Source organism: Nycticebus coucang, chromosome 20, assembly GCF_027406575.1.
Source record: "Nycticebus coucang isolate mNycCou1 chromosome 20, mNycCou1.pri, whole genome shotgun sequence".
Taxonomy (NCBI): Eukaryota; Metazoa; Chordata; class Mammalia; order Primates; family Lorisidae; genus Nycticebus; species Nycticebus coucang.
The window spans coordinates 17,030,495-17,049,727 of record NC_069799.1 but is presented as its reverse complement, the minus strand read 5'-3'; the positions used below and the strand labels follow the sequence as shown (position 1 = coordinate 17,049,727).

The 19,233-nt window shown below is 43.7% G+C and overlaps 1 protein-coding gene across 1 annotated transcript in view; it reads right to left on the bottom strand.

Annotated features, from left to right (window-relative positions):
- LOC128572477 (zinc finger protein 679-like) overlaps nt 1-18,769 on the bottom strand; it is a 108,405-nt gene extending 89,636 nt beyond the window's left edge. The window contains exons 1-2 of the mRNA XM_053572528.1: nt 18,677-18,769; nt 4,959-5,111 (exon numbers count right to left, since the gene is read on the bottom strand). Coding sequence (XP_053428503.1) covers nt 4,959-5,111; nt 18,677-18,769 — 246 coding nt within the window. The remainder of the gene's footprint in view (nt 1-4,958; nt 5,112-18,676) is intronic.
- Nucleotides 18,770-19,233: the final 464 nt, after the last annotated feature.

The window sequence follows — 19,233 nt, the reverse complement described above, 5'->3', positions numbered from 1 at the left end:
TTTACAAAATACTCATTACAAAATTTTACAAAGGGATAACATAGATAACAGTTTACATAGATAACAGTTTGTAAATATTTTATAAACTTTTGATGTAAATAAAAGTACATATAGCTACAATTTCCCTTTTTCCCTGTGTATGGTAATAGTAGGGGCAACTTTGGGGACATCACGTACTATAACTACTCAAGAAGGGTGATTGAACATTGTCAGAGAGACTATTGTAGCTTCATTGTTTGGGACAGCATGTAATTTGCTCTACAATTGTGTGTTGTGATCAGAAGGTTGAGATGGAAAGCACCCTCCAGAGTAACACTCAGTGGGAATCATCTATGTTCATGTCACACCTGGAAATTCTGGATGGTGTGTAAAAACACTTTATAATTAAAAACAGAGTCATTTCCAACTCCAGAATAACCCACCACAATGGCAGACATAAAAAGACTGTCACATTAGAAAATTAGGCAATGTTCATCTCAAACAACCTAAGAGATGGCAAAGATGAATTAAGTCATTATAATTAGTCCTCAGTAAGAAGACTTGACAGCACCACTGGTTATACAGGGTGTCCATAAAGTTTGTAGGCAATTTAAAACAGTAAAACCCAGAATGACAGAGTAAGACTCTGTCTCAAAAAGCAAAAAAAAAAAAGACAGAAAGACGACATGTATAGGGCAAGGGAATAGTGGTGGGAGATCTTGGGGTGCATACTTTATCGTGAGAAGTAGTTCTGGTAATAAAAATTCCTTAGGCTCTGTGTTTTCAAGAGCAGCTCACCACAAAAAGCAACCCTTCCCATGCTGACTTAGGTGATACTGCCTATTTGAAGTATGACAAGACCAGTAGGGACTCTGCACATTCCCATTTATTGCTCATAACCAATTAGCTAACAGTTCTTTCTTCAGCAGCCAGAACAAAATACTTTTTCATCAATTTTTTCTCAAGTTACTCTTCTTCCCCCAAGGCCCTGCCTTTTGGCCAATTTTAAGTCTGATTTCAACATCTAGCCCCTCTTTATGCCTAAGAGCTGTCTGACTGCAAGATGAAACATCTTCTGACCTGACAGATTATTTCTCCACCCTCCATTCTGTCCTCATCTCCCACCTTGTTTCTGCACTTGTTTACTTCTCTCTATGAAAGAAGCCCTTGTGGGCGGTGCCTGTGGCTCAAGAAGTAGGGCGCCAGTCCCATATGCCGGAGTTGGCGGGTTCACACCCAGCCCTGGCCAAAAATCACAAAAAAAAAAAAAAAAGAAAGAAGCCCTTGTGTGTGATGCCTGCACATCTTGTATTACAAGCTTTCCCCCAAGGAATACTACCTCACAATAATGAAGAAATCATTTTATTGGACAAAAAGATGTAATTTCAAATTTATTCTACTGGACAATGTCAAGAAACAGCCCAGAACAATACCAATTACACCTTCAGGAAGGGCTTCTCATCACTCTCCACTTCCATCCACCACATCTTCTTGTGGTTCCCTAGCTTTAGAGGCATCTGCACCTTCTGTCTATGTAAAGGGCTTTTCCATAGCTGGTGTGAACAGGCTGAAAACCTACAGGGAAGAATTCCTGGGCTCTCAATGACCATATTTTGGAAGACCAAGGTTGACCTTGTCTTACTCACTAGACTCAGACCTTTGGTCCCAGTCAAGGTTGTTCACTTACTTTTAGATGAGAAACTATCAAGTGTTTGAGAAATCCAGCAAAATACTGCAAACTCAGTATTGATGTTTATATGAGAGAAGGAAATTGTAAGACACTTTACATTTCTTATGTCAATATGAAAACCAAAATTATGTGTCTTGTCAGAAATAGTGATGTCATTTAATTATCAATTCCATGAAAACAAATCATTTAGTAAACAATCATCAGAGACCATCTCTGGAAGTTTACAAGTCCCCTTCCATAGCATTTAGCATTAAACTCCAAATTTCAGATGATAGAAAACAGAACAAAGTTACCTGCTGCCACAGATTCTCCACTCTGTAACAGAAACTGATGTTTTATGAATATTTACAGTTCACCAATTGATCTACCTACCACACTTTCATGTGGAAATGTATTCATGTTTAAGCATCCATAAAGCAATCCACACTCTGTCTCTTCCTTCTTAATGATATTGCAAAGCTAAGCCCTGGGTTTCCATTTGAAATCACCCTCAAACAATAGCACATCTCAAAACCTTACCACATTCACTCAAAGAAAGAGGTAAAAACAAATTTTTTAATGAAATGGAATATATGACTACATATTTAATTCCCTTTTCTTTTTTGTTTTTTGGGGTTTTTTTGAGACAGAGTCTAATTACGTCACCTTCAGTAGAGTGCCATGGCGTCACAGCTCACAGCAACCTCAAACTCTTGGGCTTAAGTGATTCTCTTGCCTCAGCCTCCCAAGTAGTTGGGACTATAGGAGGCTGCCACAATGCCCAGCTATTTTCTGTTGCAGTTGTCATTGTTGTTTAGCAGGCCCCAGGTCAGGCTTGAACCTGCCAGATTTGGTGTATGTGGCTGGCTCCATAACCACTGTGCTACGGGCACTGAGCCCCAGATATTTTTTTGTTGCAGTTGTCATTGTTGTTTACCTACCCCGGGTGGGTGCCAACTCACCAGCTTCGGTATATGTGGCCAGCGCACTACCCACTGAGCAACGGGTGCTGCCCCTCAGATTCTTATAGTTAAAAAAAAAAAACTACTGTCAAAAAAAAGATATACAATTGAAAACTGAAACTGCTAGTCATAAATATATTCAGTTTAAAAGGTGCCCATTATGATACACTAACCAGAATAATTCCTTATGTAAAGTAACTTAACTACCTTTATAATTTATGTCAATAGACACACCAAGCTACCTCAAAGACAGTTATCATGTGGCACCAAGGGTTTTTTTGTTTGTTTGTTTTTTGCAGTTTTGGGCCAGAGCTGGGTTTGAACCCTCCACCTCCAGTATATGGGTCTTGCGCCCTACTTCTTTGAGCCACAAGCACCGCCACACCCAGGGTTTTTCATATATCCCATCTACAACAGGGACGCCTTGTTCCCTAAAATTAAAAGCTTTTCTACTCTGGGTACAAAAATTTAAGTCCAACTGTACTAAAGTAACTTAAGATATTAACCTCCCTGAAAAATATAACAGCCGACTACACCTCTTTAGCCCTGCTAAATACACAACTTTAGCCATTTTGGTCATACCAACAATAGTGATTGGACTCAATCTGAAAATCAGTCCATTGCCCTGTGCCATCACTAAGGCCCTTAATACAACTTCTCTAGCCATAAAAGCTCTGAACAGTGAATTAAAACAAGTATGAGAAACTATACTTTAAAAATCAAGCAGCGATTATTGATTATTAAAACACAATCATAGATGTAAAAACTTTAAAATCTATATATTCCTTCAATTTTATCTAACAGTTCCCAACTCATAAAAAACAAGTTAAGATGTGGGCGGCGCCTATGGCTCAGTAAGTAGGGCCCAGGCTCCTGAGGGTGGCAGGTTCAAAAACTGCAACAACAACAACAAAATAGCCGTGTGTTGTGGTCGCAGCTACTCCAGAGGCTGAGGCAAGAGAATCACCTAAGCCCAGGAGTTGGAGGGTGCTGTGAGCTGTGAGCTGTGTGACGCCAAGGCACTCTACCAAGAGGACAAAATGAGACTCTGTCTCTACAAAAAAAAAAGTTAAGATATGTAAAGGACATAGTCGAAACAATACAACTACAAGATTTTTCAGAATATCCAATACCTCCTAACTAAAGTATTGTCATAATTACCCAACATTACGTAAGTCTGAACTTTTATACTTATTTTTACGGTATATTAAGCTTCTTAATGTTACAAAATACGATGGATACCATTCACACGTACCCGCTGTTTCACGAATTTCAAAAAACAAAATTAACCAGCACAGCCTACAAGTCAATTTAAATAACCATAACAATTACTTCCATTCCATTGATTTCCATCTATGAAATCAATTTCATAGATGTGAAAATAAAATAAATGAAAGTAGAGAATGTGGTAGACACAGACACCCCCACAACCTCTCTTAGCTATTTCTAAAGTGAGAATTCACTTTAAAACATAGGAAGAGTAAGTCAGTCAAACAGGCCAAACCAGAAATAGTGAATAAAGATAATAATCTTGAAAAAAAAAAACTGAGGAAGTAACGAGGCACTATGAAACAACTTAATAGCAAGTTTAATGACGTTTTATTGATGACGATTTTTGATTGGTTTTTAATTGTTATATGTATTTAACTTGCCTACATGTTGTTAATCACATAAGTATATTTTTAGTATACTTTGAAATTATTCCCCATATAAATTATTAAAATTTGTAGCATAGATAAAATAACATTTAAAAAATCACTCTCGCTGTCTTCCGGAATTACTAGCCTTTCCAATAAAAAAGCGTTTTTACACAACTCCCCTTCTTTGTTTTAACTACAGCAACAGGCAGGCGAGCCACTTCCGGTTCCCCAACAGGGAGAGCCAGGGCCCCCGGCCCTAAGTTTATTTTTAACAAAAGAATGGAGGGGTTGAGGGTCCCACGGACTACATCCTCTCACATGAACAACCCCCCCCCCACACACACACACACACACTGTTGGGATTCTTCCCTGAGGACCCTTCCATTGTCACCACCAGGGAGGGAAGCGTGGCGCTGCAGCCACAGTTGCTCAGAACGAGCTCTAGACCGCGGTCCAGAAACGCGTGGAGCAACAGGGTCCCAATTCCCTTCCCCTTCTCCTTTTGCCAAGAGGGGTCCGAGAGCTAAGGGGTGCCAGTGGCAAACTGCAGTCTGAAGACTCTAAAACTGAAGTGAAACTGTCCGGTCCCGCCACAGCCACCTCTGGCTTCAACTACGCCCCTCCCCCTCTCAGGACACCCAGTCTCCTATACTCACCATTTCCCAGCTTCAGGGATGCCCCGTGTCCTCCCTACAGATCTCCCAATACCTGCAGGTCACAGGGTGACAGACGCTGCTGCAGAGACAACTGGGCTCTCCAGGAGATGGAACCGCTGAAGAGGAGGCTCCGCTCAGGGGCCAGCGCCAAAGACAAAACGCTGCTCAGAATCCCGGAGCCGCCTTCTACTTTCTGGCTGTGCATCTGATTGGACAGGTCATATAGACGCATCCTTGATTGGATAGGACCTCAGGCCCCGCCTCTCTGACCTTGAGTGACAGGAATGTCGTCGGACTGAAAGGCTAAAAGAGGCCAGAAATACTATCAGTTTTTTCAACACAGCACTTTTTTTTTTTTTTTCATTAAGGACAGGGACCATGAACTTTTTTTTTTTCTCCTAAGATAGAGTCTCACTTTGTCATTCTCAGTAGAGTGCTATGGCGTCACAGCTCACACCAACCTCCAACTCTTCCCGGAGTAGCTGGGACTACAGGAGCCTGCAACAATGCCTGGCTATTTTTTTTTTTTTTTTAAGAGGTGAGGTCTCCCTCTGTCTCAGGCTGGTCTTGAACCTGTGCGCTCAGGCAATCCACACAATTCACCCTCCCACGGTGCCAGGATTACAGGCGTGAACCACGGCATCCGTCTTAGGGACCATGACTTTATTCATCTCTCTATTCAGGCCCACCATGTTTTCCATACAGTAACTGTTTAACAAATTTCGACTAAAGCAATGAAACTCTACTTACTGAGTGTGTAGTCTGTGCTAGACTTGGGCACCTATTATTTAAATAGGAGGTAGACTCTGCTTTGAAGGCGTTTTCAATATACATCATGATGTCTAGGTAAAAACATGCTCGTAAAGAATTCAGTGAACTTTCAGACACATGAAGGGTATTGGGAGTTAAAGCAAAGTCTGGCTATGGCAGTTCAAAGGGAAATTAGAAATTAGAAATTACCTCTAGTCTCCAGTCAGGGGGTTGGCATTGCAGGAGGCTTCATGCAGGAGGTGGTATTAAAGATCCCAACTAACAGGCATAACTAGGAGTATGTGGTACACCTCCTGGGGAAATGGCTCAGCTACCATGTGGATTTTACCTTACAAACTCTCCTAACTCTTGTTACACAGGGCTTTGTGTCTCTTCTGGCATGCAGTTCTGCTGAGGGATATTTGTATTTTGCTCTAAATATAAATTATATCCTTTTTTTTTTCTTTTTTGAGACAGAGTCTCACTTTGTCACCCTTGGCAGAGTGCCATGGCATCACAGCTTACAGTATCCTCAAGCTCTTGGGCTACAGTGATTCTCTTGCCTCAGCCTCCCAAGCGGCTGGGACTACAGGCGCCCACCACGAGGCCCAGCTATTTTTTAGAGACAAGTCTCAATCTGGCTCAGGCTGGTCTTGAATCTGTGAGTTCAGGCAATCCACCTGCCTCAGCCTCCCAAGTGCTGGGATTACAGGTGTGAGCCACTGAGCCCAGCCTAAATTATATCCTTTTATTAATTTCAATTATATATACATAGGTATCTGTTTATAATATACACACAAAGTAAATACATGTTTTCCACTCAAGGAAACAACATATTGACAATTTTATATATATAAATATACATATATATTATGGTGAAAAGTTACATACAGGATGGACATAAAGTTCATGTGCAATTTACAATAGTTTACTATTTAAACTTAAAGCTTCACTATTTCGATTTAAGTTAAAATACTTTGCTATTTAAATTGCACACAAACTTTATGTACACCCTGTATTTAGTATTAGCCAGCTGGACTTGCTTTAAAACAGCCCAATTAGGTGGGAATTTTCTTTTTCTTCCTTTTTTTTTTTTTTGAGACAGAGTTTCACCGTGTTGCCATGGTAGAGTGCCCTAGTGTCACAGCTCACAGCAACCTCAAACTCTTGGGCTTAAACAATTCTCTTGCCTCAGCCTCCCAAGTAGCTGGGACCATAGGCACCTGCCAAAATGCCTGGCTATTTTTTTTTGTTGTTGTTGCAGTTGTCATTGTTGTTTAGCTGGCCTTGGCCGGGCTCGAACCTGCCAGCCTTGGTTCATGCGACTGGCACTGTTACCACTGTGCCAAACGTGGTGGGAAACTTTTGAAGCATCATAATCAGGATCCAGTGGAACATATGCCTTCTTCTCTCCATCAGGCCTGATCCGGGTGTTGACCTTGGCCACATCAATGTCATAGAGCTTTTTCACAGCCTGTTGATCTAGTGCTTGTTGGTCTGGCATCCAAATGAACACCAAGTATGTTGTCTTTTTCTCTCTTCTTTATGGTAGACTCAGTGGACAGGGAGAATTTGATGATGGTACACTGATTAAGCTTGTTTCTCCTACCCTTCCTGGGATATGTGAACTGCCTCCACAGAGCCTTCAGCCACCCAAATGTGGGTGATGTATGAATATACTTTTTTGTGTGGCTGTGGTTGCCTTTTAGCACTGCCTTCTTGACCTTCAATGCCTTTGCTTTAGCTGTGACCTTGGGAGGGGCAGGAGTTTCCTTCTTTGCCTTTGGCACCATCTTGTGAAAAGCAATAATTCTTTTAAAGTTTGAGATTTTTTTTTTTTTTATTTGCCTGAACTCTGGTCTTTTGAGGAGGTAGCCTAAGCTTTGAAATAGGAGGCAGTTTTCTAAGTCAGCCTGTCCAATAGAAATAAAGTGGGGTGGTGCCTGTAGGTCAAAGGGGTAGGGCACTGACCCCATATGCCGGAGGTAGCGCGTTCAAACCCAGTCGGGCCAAAAAAAAAAAAAAAGAAAGAAAGAAAGTGAAAATTTAGCCAGGTATTTTGGTGGGCACCTGTTGTCCCAGCTACTTGGGAGGCTGAGGCAAGAGAATCACTTAAGCCCAAGAGTCTGAGGTTGCTGTGAGCCATGATGCCTTGACATTCTACCCAGGGTGACAGCTTGAAACTCTGTCTCAAAAAAGAAAAAGAAATAAAATGAAAACTATGTGTGTCATTTCAAATTTTCTAGTAGCCTCATCAAAGAAAAGATAATGAAATAGGTCAAATTGTTACTGTTTATTTCCACCTAAATATTTGGAATATATTCCAAAATATTATTGTTTTCATAACAGATAACTTTGGTTATGTATCTTTAAAATTTATACAGGCTCGGTGCCTGTAGCTCAGTGGTTACAGTAGCAGCCACATGCACTGAGAGTGGCAGGTACGAACCCAGCCCAGGCCTGCTAAAACAACAATGACAATTGCAACAAAAAAATAGCCCGTCGTTCTGGTGGGTGCCTGTAGTCCCAGCTACTTGGAAGGCTGTGGCAAGAGAATCACTTAAGCTGAAGAGCTTGAATATGCTGTGAGCTGTGATGCCAGGGCACTCTACCAAGGGCAACATAGTGAGTCTCTGTCTCAAAAAAAGAAAAAAAAATTATTCCATGTACTTTTTAATTTTGAGACAAAGTCTCACTTTGTCACCATTTAGAGTGGCGTGGTATCATAGCTCAGAGCAACCTCAAACTCCTGGGCTCAAGCGATCCTCTTGCCTAAGCTTCCCAAGTAACTGGGACTACAGGCACCCGCCAAAATGCCTGGCTATTTTTTAGAGATGGTGTCTTGCTCTTGCTCAAACTGGTCTTGACCTGTTGCATTGCCTGACTCAGGCAATCCACGCATCTCAGCCCCCCAAGAGGTGGGATTACAGTTGTGAGCCACCTCACCAGAATTTTTTTTTGTTTTGTTTTCAACACAGAGTCTCGAGCTGTCACTCTGGGTAGAGTGCGCAGCATCATACATAGCTCTCAGCAACCTCCAACTTGAGCTTAAGCAATCCTCTTGCCTCTTCTAATTTTAGTAGAGATGGGGGTCTCGCTTTTGCATAGGAACCCGTGAGCTCAAGCTATCCACCCACCTCGGCCTCCCAGAGTTCTAGGACTACAGGCATGAGTCTCATTCTACATATTAACTGTAGAGTACAGCTCTGTATTCAGAACAGCACGTGTACAGTTGCTGCTACATTGAAGTATAGCACTGAGGGCTCTGACTCTACTAACCTCAGAGATGTAACTATCCTGAACCCCACTTTTTTGTTGTCAGAATAAGTGAACATTCTACTCCCTATCAGAATCTCACCTTAGGTCCACGGGTGGGAGAGACAGAGCCCCATGTGGGAGCATGGGACAATGTACAAAAGGGGACTACCAGTAGACCTACACTTCATGCTCTGCTTTGACGCATGCCTATCTATCTTCCAGAAATCATATACTGAACAAAAATTAGGGCTCCAAAAAGGAACCTCAATAGTTTGGTTGCATAACTCTGCAAAGGATGGGATATACACATAAGCAATGTGATTACTGTGACTGGACAGGGCACGTGTGAGATCTAGGTTTGTGAGAAGTACCTGGAGTCTGATAAGTATATCCACAACCTCCAGGAATTAGGGACTCCCACTAATTATTCCAACCTTCCAGACTTTAAGTCTCCAAACTGAACACAAGTGGGCACAGCACCAGCCTCTTCTCCTCCTCCTCTGGCCTGCACCAAGGAGAAGGGACCTTGGGGCTGAGCTGGGTAAGCAGAGATGTGGAACTAGGACAAGTGGCAGGTAAAGGGTAGACTTGCCCTTCTCCTGGGCAGGACGTTAGCACCTGATGTGTGGGCCTTGCATATCCCAGGGCTCCTTCTACTTTAACTTCTAGAAGACACACTGCTCTAACTCACAGACTGTTAAGAAAATATAATTATGTCATCAAGGTAAGAATAATATTTCTTAGTACAACCCACAGAGACAATCTCCCACAAATATTTTTGGAAACTTCACTGTCCACACTTGGAGGGACATTTAGAGTGTTCTCTTCCAATTCTAATGCCAAACTGTCTGCTACACACTTACTTGCCATACTCAGATCTGGGGACAAACCTCAACATTTACAACTTGCAATGTGCAGAAGGAAATTTTTTATTGGAAAAGGTATGATGAGTGGTGTGTTACACATTTTTATGAAAATGCTTTATTTTCTTTATTTCAGCATTATGATTGTCATGCACGCATTTACCCAGTAGTGGAAATATTTATATAATAAAACCCATCACACATACTACCGATCAAGATGCTTCCACAATTTTTATCATCTTGCCTTCACTTGGAAAAACCAACTTCAGTCACCCTTGTCTCATTTTAAAGTAAATATAACAGACCACATTATTTAGTTTGTAAGTATTTTACTAACTACATCTAATAATTTCTAAAACTCTTATAGAGGTGGCACCTGTGGCTCAGTGAGCAGGGCGCCGGCCCCATATACGGAGGGTGGCGGGTTCAAACCCAGCCCCTACCAAACTACAACCAAAAAATAGCCGGGCGTTGTGGCGGGCGCCTGTAGTTCCAGCTACTCAGGAGGCTGAGGCAGGAGAATCGCCTAAGCCCAGGAGTTGGAGGTTGCTGTGAGCTGTGTGACGCCACGGCACCCTACCGAGGGCAATAAAGTGAAACTCTGTCTCTACAAAAAAAAAAAAAACTCTTATAGAAAACACTTTTTGGGGGTGGGGGCAGTGCCTATGCCTCAGTGGGTAGGGCGCCAGCCCCATATACCAAGGGTAGAGGGTTGAAACCCGGCCCCAGCCAAACTTTAACAACAACAACAAAAAAAAATAGCTGGGTGTTGTGGCGGGTGCCTGTAGTCCCAGCTACCGGGAAGGAGGCTGAGGCAAGAGAATTGCCTAGACCCAGGAGTTGGAGGTTGCTGTGAGCTGTGACACCATAGCACCCTACAGGAGGCGACAGAATGAGACTCTGTCTCATGGAAAAAACAAACAAACAAACAAAACAAAAAAAAATAATCCCACAGGAACACAGGTACTACAAAGCACTTTATTCTGTGATATAACCAAGCACAGGGACACAGAAAGGAGTGCACAAGTCCCGCCCAGGCCCAGAAAGGAATGAGTACACAAATCCTTCCCAATGCTTATATTCCCACCCCACCTTAACCCAGGTGCTGACTTTTTTCTTGACCTCAACTCACTCCAACCCAAGTGAATAAGACCATGATGCCCACACAACCTGAGTCTGTTTCCTTTCATTCATGACTTGGAATAACTTCTCATTCTGAAAACCACAAGATAGAAAAAATATACACAGAATAGAAAATAATGCATATAAAAAGAGAATGATAATTTGCTCAGTTTTCAGAGGAAGAGGAAGAAATTGTAGTATCTGAGCAAAATTTTAGCTTTACTGGATAGACAATAAAAAGGGGATCTCAGTTATGAAGTGAGATCCCAACAGAGAAGGGGCTCAGTTTTAAAATGTTAGGAAGAAGCAGAATTGTTGGGGACCAGTTTCTTGCCAGGTTTGTGGGGTACCTGCTAAAGTGGAATTGGCCAAATGTGGAAAATGAAGATACAAGACAGAGAGAGACACATTTATAGGTGAGCCCATATGATCTCCATCAACCATGGTGAGACTCAACGGAGACCCTCAGTGCTTTCACACTCAACTTTTATGGAGTTCTCTCAATGCTAATTTTTTTTTTTTTTTTTGAGACAGAGTCTCACTTTGTCACCCCAGGTAGAGTGCCATGCCATCGTAGCTCACAGCAATCTCAAACTCTTGGGCTCAAGCAATTCTCTTGCCTCACCTCCAAAGTAGCTGGGACTACAGGTGCCCACCACAACCCCTGGCTATTTTGTTTGTTTGTTTGTTTTGTTTTGTTTAGCAGTCCCAAGCCAGTTTCAAACCCACTAGCTTTGGTGCATGTGGCCAGCACCCCAACCACTGAGATAGGGACACCCTTGTCAATGCTAAGTTTATTTGGGAGGTCTATGAACTAATGGAGAACTGTGTAATGAACAACCTGTGTGCTATTTGCATCATGCATTAGCAATTATATAAATACATGACTTTTTTCCATTATCTTCTGCTCCTTAATTGATAGTTAAGTGTACTTAGTCCTTGCTTTCTAGAAAAACAAGGAACATAACCTTAAGGCAAACATGATGTGCCCACTTCTGCTTGGTTGGCCTAACCTCTTCAGGGGTCCAAAGGGAACCCTTGTTCCCCTGTGGGGCCACATAGGCTTTGAAAGCTGAAGAGAAAGAAGTCCTTCCTCTTACCTCTGCCTAAGGGTTCCTTCCTCTGTTTGTGTGGGTTTTGGTTGTGCACACTGTCTCCAGTAACTTTTGCAGCATCCACCTCTCTCCCAGGGTTTCTGGGTTCCAGCCCTCTTAAAAACTGAAGCCTTATCCTTTTACAAGAAGAGCTGTGGCCCCTAGGCTTGATGAATTATCTGTCAGGCCTTGCTAAACTGCAAGGTGCACTCCAATGTGCCTGGGCCATTTAACCTTTAAATAGGCAAGTTGTGATCACTGTTTTCTTCCTCAATATTGTTTTCTGTAAGAACTGCACAGGTTGGTTGTTTGTCAGTAAAGCCATTTTTTTTAATTTAATTTTTGTTTTGTTTTGTTTTTGCAGTTTTTGGCTAGGGCCAGGCTTGAACCTGCCACCCCTGGTATATGGGGCTCATGCCCTACTCCTTGAGTCACAGGGGCTGCCCAGTAAAGCTATTTTTATTAAAAATCAATTGGAAGGCTTGGCACCTGTGGCTCAAGTGGATAAGGCGCCAGCCACATACACCTGAGCTGGCGGGTTTGAATCCAGCCCAGGCCTGCCAAACAACAATGACGGCTGTAACCAAAAAATAGCCAGGCGTTGTGGCAGGCGCCAGTAGTCCCAGATACTTGGGAGGTGGAGGCAGGAGAATCCCTTGAGCCCAGAAGTCGGAGGATGCTTAAGCTGTGATGTCACAGCACTCTACCCAGGGCGACAGCTTGAGGCTCTATCTCAAAAAAAAAACAACAACAATTGAAGTTCTAAAGCTAGGATGCTATTTCTTTGCTAGGTTAAACTCCTAAATTCTATCTTGCTCTTGGAGAGTTCAGGGTCTTTAATCTCTAATTTCCCCACACAGAATATGGTATTTTAGGAATTATTGGCCAGGGTCCTCTTGTTAAGACCAAATTCCGCCACTGAGAGATCACCAGACACACATGCAAAAAACAAAGGAGAGACTTTATTCAAGTATGCTTGGGCCATACCTAGGGCAGAACTCTGCTCAGAGAGGATGACCCCGATGTAGAGATGATGGCAGGTTTTATACTCTTTGGCGTGATGCATTTTGGGTTGCAACAAAGCGCAGAGGAAATTTCCCGGGGAAACCGGGACCAAGTTGGGGGGTTGGTCGGTGCAGGGACTGAGGTAATTTAGAAGGTTTAAGATTGGCTGGCTCTATCCGGGACTGGCCCTACCTGGAGGCTGTGAGAAAAAAGGCGTGCATGTTGGACTGGCTGGCTCTATCTGGAACCGACCCTGCTCAGAGGCTGTGAGACTCGGAAGGGCAGACCCTCACTGGTTGTGACTGGGGCACAAGGGCCAACTTTCACCCTGGAGGGGGCCGCTGAGATTCTATCAGCCCCTGGTGAAAGACCGACTCCCCCCCACCCTGCTAACTAGCCTTTTTACCTTCTAACATATCCCCTATCCCCTATGTCTCCCACTGCCCTTAACATCTCTGGGTGGGAGTTAGTTAACATTGTAGTGTAATCATTGTATACAGTTATGATTTAATAAAAAAAATTAAATTAAATTAAAAAAAAAAAACATTGTAGTGTAAATAACCCACTTGCAGTTAAAACCCTCTCCTTCCAGCAATTAAAGAGTTACTGCAGAGTTTTTAAGAACTATTTCTTTTGGTTGCTAGAAAAAACCTGTGGTTGCTATGTTACAAGTACTCTTGAGATAAGCGGCTGGCATTCAGCAAAAGACTCAAGGTCAATTACTTATTTAGAACTAAAAAAGAAAAATGGTCCTTTTTAAACTGTAGCTGCTTCCCCACCAGCCCCTACCATCCCTCCACCACCACACTGCAGGGTTTGGATTCATGCTGGGCCCTTCACTCTGACTGTATAACAAAAAACACTTAGGTTGATGAAAAAGAGAAGAAAATACCTAATGGAGAACATAGACGTAAACAAAGATTTTGAGAAAAAGCTGGCTTTTCATTTATATCAGAACTCTTTTAAAAAATGTGCAAATTGGCTCAGCGCCTGTGACTCAAGCAGCTAAGGCTCTAGACACATGCACCAGAGTTGGTGGGTTCAAATCCAGCTCCGGTCTGCCAAACAACAACTGCAACCAAAAAATGGCCAGGTGTTGTGGTGGGCACCTGTAGTCCTAGCTACTTGGGAGGCTGAGGCAAGAGAATTGCTTAAGCCCAGGAGTTGGAGGTTGCTGTGAGCTGTGATGCCACATCACTTTACCCAGCATGACAGCTTGAGGCTTTGTCAAAAAAAAAAGTGCAAGTAATGTTTATTTTTTTATTTTCTTTTTTGAGAGAGAGTCTCACTATGTGTCCCTTGGTAGAGTGCCATGGCATCACAGCTCACAGTAACCTCAAACTCTTGAGCTTCAGTGATTCTCTTACTTCAGCATCCCAGGTAGCTGGGACTACAGGCAGCTGCCACAATGCCTGGCTATTTTTTTGTTGCAGTTGTCATTGTTGTTTAGTTGGTCTGGGCTGGGTTTGAACCCCCCAGGCTGGGTGTATGTGGCCAGCATCGTAACCATTGTACTACAGGTGCCAAGCCTTTTTTTCTTTCTCTTTTTCTTTTTCTTTTCTTTTCACATATATATATATATATATATATTTTTATTCTTTTTTTTGAGACAGAGTGTAATTGTGCCCAAGGATGTGAGTGGAATTACAGAAAATATTCCAGGACACTGAGGTCAAATTGGGTATGGAGTCCTTTATTGCCCTTGGCAGCAAGTGGGTTCCTGCCCAAAGAACTTCAGCCCCAGGCTCAGCCTAAGGTGCTGGCCACATACACTGGGGCTGGAGGGATTAAACCCAGCTGGGTCTGTCAAACAATGAAAACAACAACAACAACAAAATAGCCGGGCATCATGGCAGGTGCCTATATTCCCAGGTACTTGGGAGGCTGAGACAAGAGAATCAGTTATGCCCAAGAATTTGAGGTTGCTGTGAGCTGTGATGCCGATAGCACTCTACGGAGAGTGACATAATGAGACTCTAGCTCAAAAAAAAAAAAGAACTCCCAGGCCCCAGGGTCGGGCAAGCGTATTCTAGCACAAAGCAGAATTTTACAGAAGCAGAAATATTTTCAGCGTTATATTTTTAGGGGGTGTGAAACAGCTTGTACCTGCAGATTAGTTGCTAAAAAGAATATCTAACAGAAATTAGACCATTTCTCCTCAAAGGGTTTGTACTTAACTGCAGAGCAACTAGCAAAGAACTGGGGGGATGGACCCGGTAGAAGGCCCTTAAGATGGAAGAGGGGAAGTGCCGCAGGTTTATGAAGCAAAGTGGAGTCAGCCTGGCCTTTAAGTGTCACAGTATTGCCCAGGGGTTGAGCATCTGGCATTAAAGATCAACTCACAGGGCAGCACCTGTGGCTCAGTGAGTAGGGCGCCGGCCCCATATGCCGAAGGTGGCAGGTTCAAACCCAGCCCCGGCAAAACTGCAACAAAAAGAAAAAAAAAAATCAACTCACAATTATAGCAGATTAATAAGAGAAAAGTTTATTTCCAAATACCATGCCCATAGGGGGAACCAACGGGCATGTTGGGTAACCAAGAATGTTACCCAATGTCTCAGTGATGGTCAGAGACTTAAATAGATGCCTTTTAGAAGGGAGGGGTGTTGTGCCCAGGTCTTGAAATCCCCCACAAAGACCACTGAGGAGCCGAAACCGATGCAAAAGCAAAAGAAGCCATTTTATTGTAAGTTCGAACTTGGACTCCCAGGGTCTCCGTTACAACGGATCCAAGCCAGGAGCCCAGAGTCGCAGAGCAAGGGGTTTTTATGGTCCTGCGCAGCAGGTGGGCATGCACAGCTTGAAACAAAGGGGGCGCTTCTGGATTGGTTAGGTGGGTTGGGCAGTTGTCTCATGATTCTGGGGAATTGCCTGGGCTTGCCCAGGCATGCCTGGAAAGTGAAACTAAATGGCGGGGTGGGGGGGGAACTTAACTCCTAAGATGGCGCTGGTTTGGTTCTTTCACTCCCCCCTCTACTTGTAAATTAAAGGCCCAATCATGGGCCTTGCCCCTACACCTGTGTATCCATCATCTCTTGTTCTGCTAAGGGTCTGTACTGACTTTTAAGAACCATTAATTGTACAGCCCCTACATGTTCTCTCACAAATGTAATGAGCCTGTTGATAATACAAGGGCCTATAGTTAGAAGTAACAGTAATATTATTAGAGGTCCTGCCACTGCTGATATCACAGTTGTCAACTAGGGGGACCAATTGAACAGGGACTCATACCAGCTCTGACCATTTTCTCTATTTTACATCTGCACAGGCTTTCTCAGACAAGTGCCATAGATTCTTTCATGACCCCCGAATGATGAGCATAGAAACAACACTCTTCCCCTAGGGCGGTACATAGCCCACCTTGCTGGAGGAACAGTAAGTCCAGTCCCCTCTGGTTTTGTAAGACTACTTTGGATAGGGAAGTCAAAGAGTCTTGAAGAAGAGTAATAGATTTCTCTAATTGCTGAATATTTAGATCAATTGCATCCTGGAGGGCACCATAATTCTTGTTCTGGAGGACTAGGGCCGACACTCCAGTCCCAGCTCCTGCTATCCCTAGTCCTAATAAAGTGGCAATAGTGAGAGCGGTGATTATCTCCCGTTTCTTTCGTGGGGCTGGGCTCAAGGTACCTGAATATTTCTGAAGTATTTCACTTTCTTTATGACAGATTATCATTGGTATAAGCTGTAGCAGGACACAAAAATCATTATTCTGATTTAAAATCCCCTCATGAACAAGCCCACCAGGTATTGTTCGGGGGTATCAGATACCCGGCTCCATCCCATGGGCTAGTAGCGTTACATAAATGCTGGTGGGAAATGGGTACCTTTCCAACACACAAGTCCTTTCCCACTACTGTCTGAACAGTAAGTCTAGGGTGGTTTTGATGCCATCGGCAGGCTGTGGCGTCTCCAGTAGTGTATTGCCCTTAGATGGCAACAGCTTCATAATAAGGAGGTTTTACACTGAGACAGAGCCAACAGGCTGCAGTTAGTTCTGGCCTGTTTAAATTTAACACTTGATACGTACTGGTATGCAGGTCCCATGTTGGGTCCAGGTATGCAAATTGACCCTTACTTTCACTGGCACTGGATGGCGATGGGGACGTCATAGGGTCACAAGTGTTCAACCTAGAAAATACTTGAACACTAGCTGGGTAAGGGAGGATTCTATTAGGCCCAGCTCGTGCGGGTTTATCAGGAACTAGTCTGTATTCCACTTTTATCTTAATGAACCCTCCCTTGTCATGTACAGCACCATTAAAGCCTGCCACTCGAGTGGGGCTGTATAAATGGAGTCCCCAAATTTTTCCTATTTCCCAGGTGGTGTAGCTATTTTTCCCAAGGCTAGTGAATTGAATGCACACTGGGTCACATAATCTTAATTCCCCAAGGAGCCCTGTACGCCAGCAGTTGTCTCTACCGACCGTATGTGACCATGGACCAGGACTTCTCTTTACTGTAATTAAGTCGGTGTATTCGGTGGTGTCCACCAGATCTGACCCGTGGATCCACAGCTCCAATGTTGACAGAAAAAATAGTTCTTTCCTCCACACTTCTGTTTTATGACCTGGGCACACATAATATAAGCTGTGTTGAGGGCTCCAGGTACTGTGCGTGAGCCCCACTACTTGATCTAGTTCTATATATAAATCTGGGTACCAAGTGTTTTTAGGATGGATACCCCATGTAGCATTCAACAGCATCCAGTCAGCAGTTCGAACAAAGGTGCCCCGGAACCTCCCCCGCACAGGTCCCCCATAGACATACCAGGTGACATTATATGGCTGATGGGGATTACGGTAAGGAAAGGCATTCAGAGGGGTACATACAATCAATATTAACAGCGAGTAGGTGGGGAGCGCTTTAGTTTGAGTTTTAAAGGATTGCCTTTGGCCTGCTGGATTCTCCATTGTGGAATGAAGTCTTTTGGATGGCAAACGGGTCTGCAAGTTTCATGTGGGTGTGGTGTACCCAGGAGGTGATGCCATCTACTTTGAGAGCGGTGGGTGTTGCCAGGATTATGACATATGGGCCCTTCCACCGGGGTTCCAAAGTCTCTTGGTGATGCCTTTTTACGTAGACCCAATCACCAGGCCAGAGCTTATGGGGCTCAGGTATAGGACCAGACTTGTAAGTAGCCCGCAGGTGGCGCCAACACTCTTTCTGTACCTGCTGGTAACACCGAAGGGAGAGGAGGAAATTTTCATCATCTGCCTCAGTTATTAAATCTATACGAGTGTTAGGAATGATGGGGGGTGGTCTTCCATATAGTATCTCATAAGGAGTAAGCCCTAGCTTATAGGGAGAATTTCTCACCCGATATAAAGCAAAGGGAAGGAGAGCCACCCAGTCTCCTCCAGACTCAAGAGTTAATTTGGTTAAGGTCTCTTTTAGAGTTCTATTCATTCTTTCTACCTGTCCTGAGCTCTGGGGCCTGTAAGCACAATGTAATTTCCAGGTAGTTCCCAGAGCTGTAGCCACCCCCTGCATTACCTGTGATACGAAGGCAGGACCATTGTCTGAGCCTAACAAGGCTGGTAGTCCATACCTGGGGAAGATGTCTTCTAGCAGTTTCTTCGTCACCACCTGGGCGGTTTCATGCTTTGTTGGAAATGCCTCAGTCCACCCAGAAAAGGTATCAATGAAGACTAAAAGATATTTATATCCATACCGACCTTGTTTGACTTCTGTGAAGTCCACTTCCCAATACGCACCAGGCTTGTCTCCTTGTTCTCAGGTTCCCGGAGCAGCAGGGCCCGCTCTGCCATTCGTGAGCTGGCAGGCTTTACAGGCCCTGATGATTTGGTCTATCTTGTTGTCTAGGTGCTCTATTTTAATTTTTGCATGGCAGACTACATCTTTTAACTTTCTGTTGCTCATGTGAGTGGCCTGGTGCATGCGTTGCAGCACTTCCATTCCTAACTGTGCTGGGAGAATAGTCTTGCCATCTGCAGTGCGCACCAGCCATTATATTCATCTGGGCAATGGGCCTGAGGAATGGTGCGGAGCCAAGCCAGGTCCTCAGGGGAATATTTGGGTTTTTCAGGTAACTGGCGCCCCTGGATCTGGCAAATGGAGAATTAGCTCCTGGGCCATTGTAAGGGCCACTTCCTTGGCTACTTCATCGGCTTGGCGATTCCCTCTGGCCACTTGGGAATTTCTTTTCTGGTGGCCCGGACAGTGAACGATGGCCAACTTTGTCGGCAACCAGATAGCTGTCAAACGGTCTAGT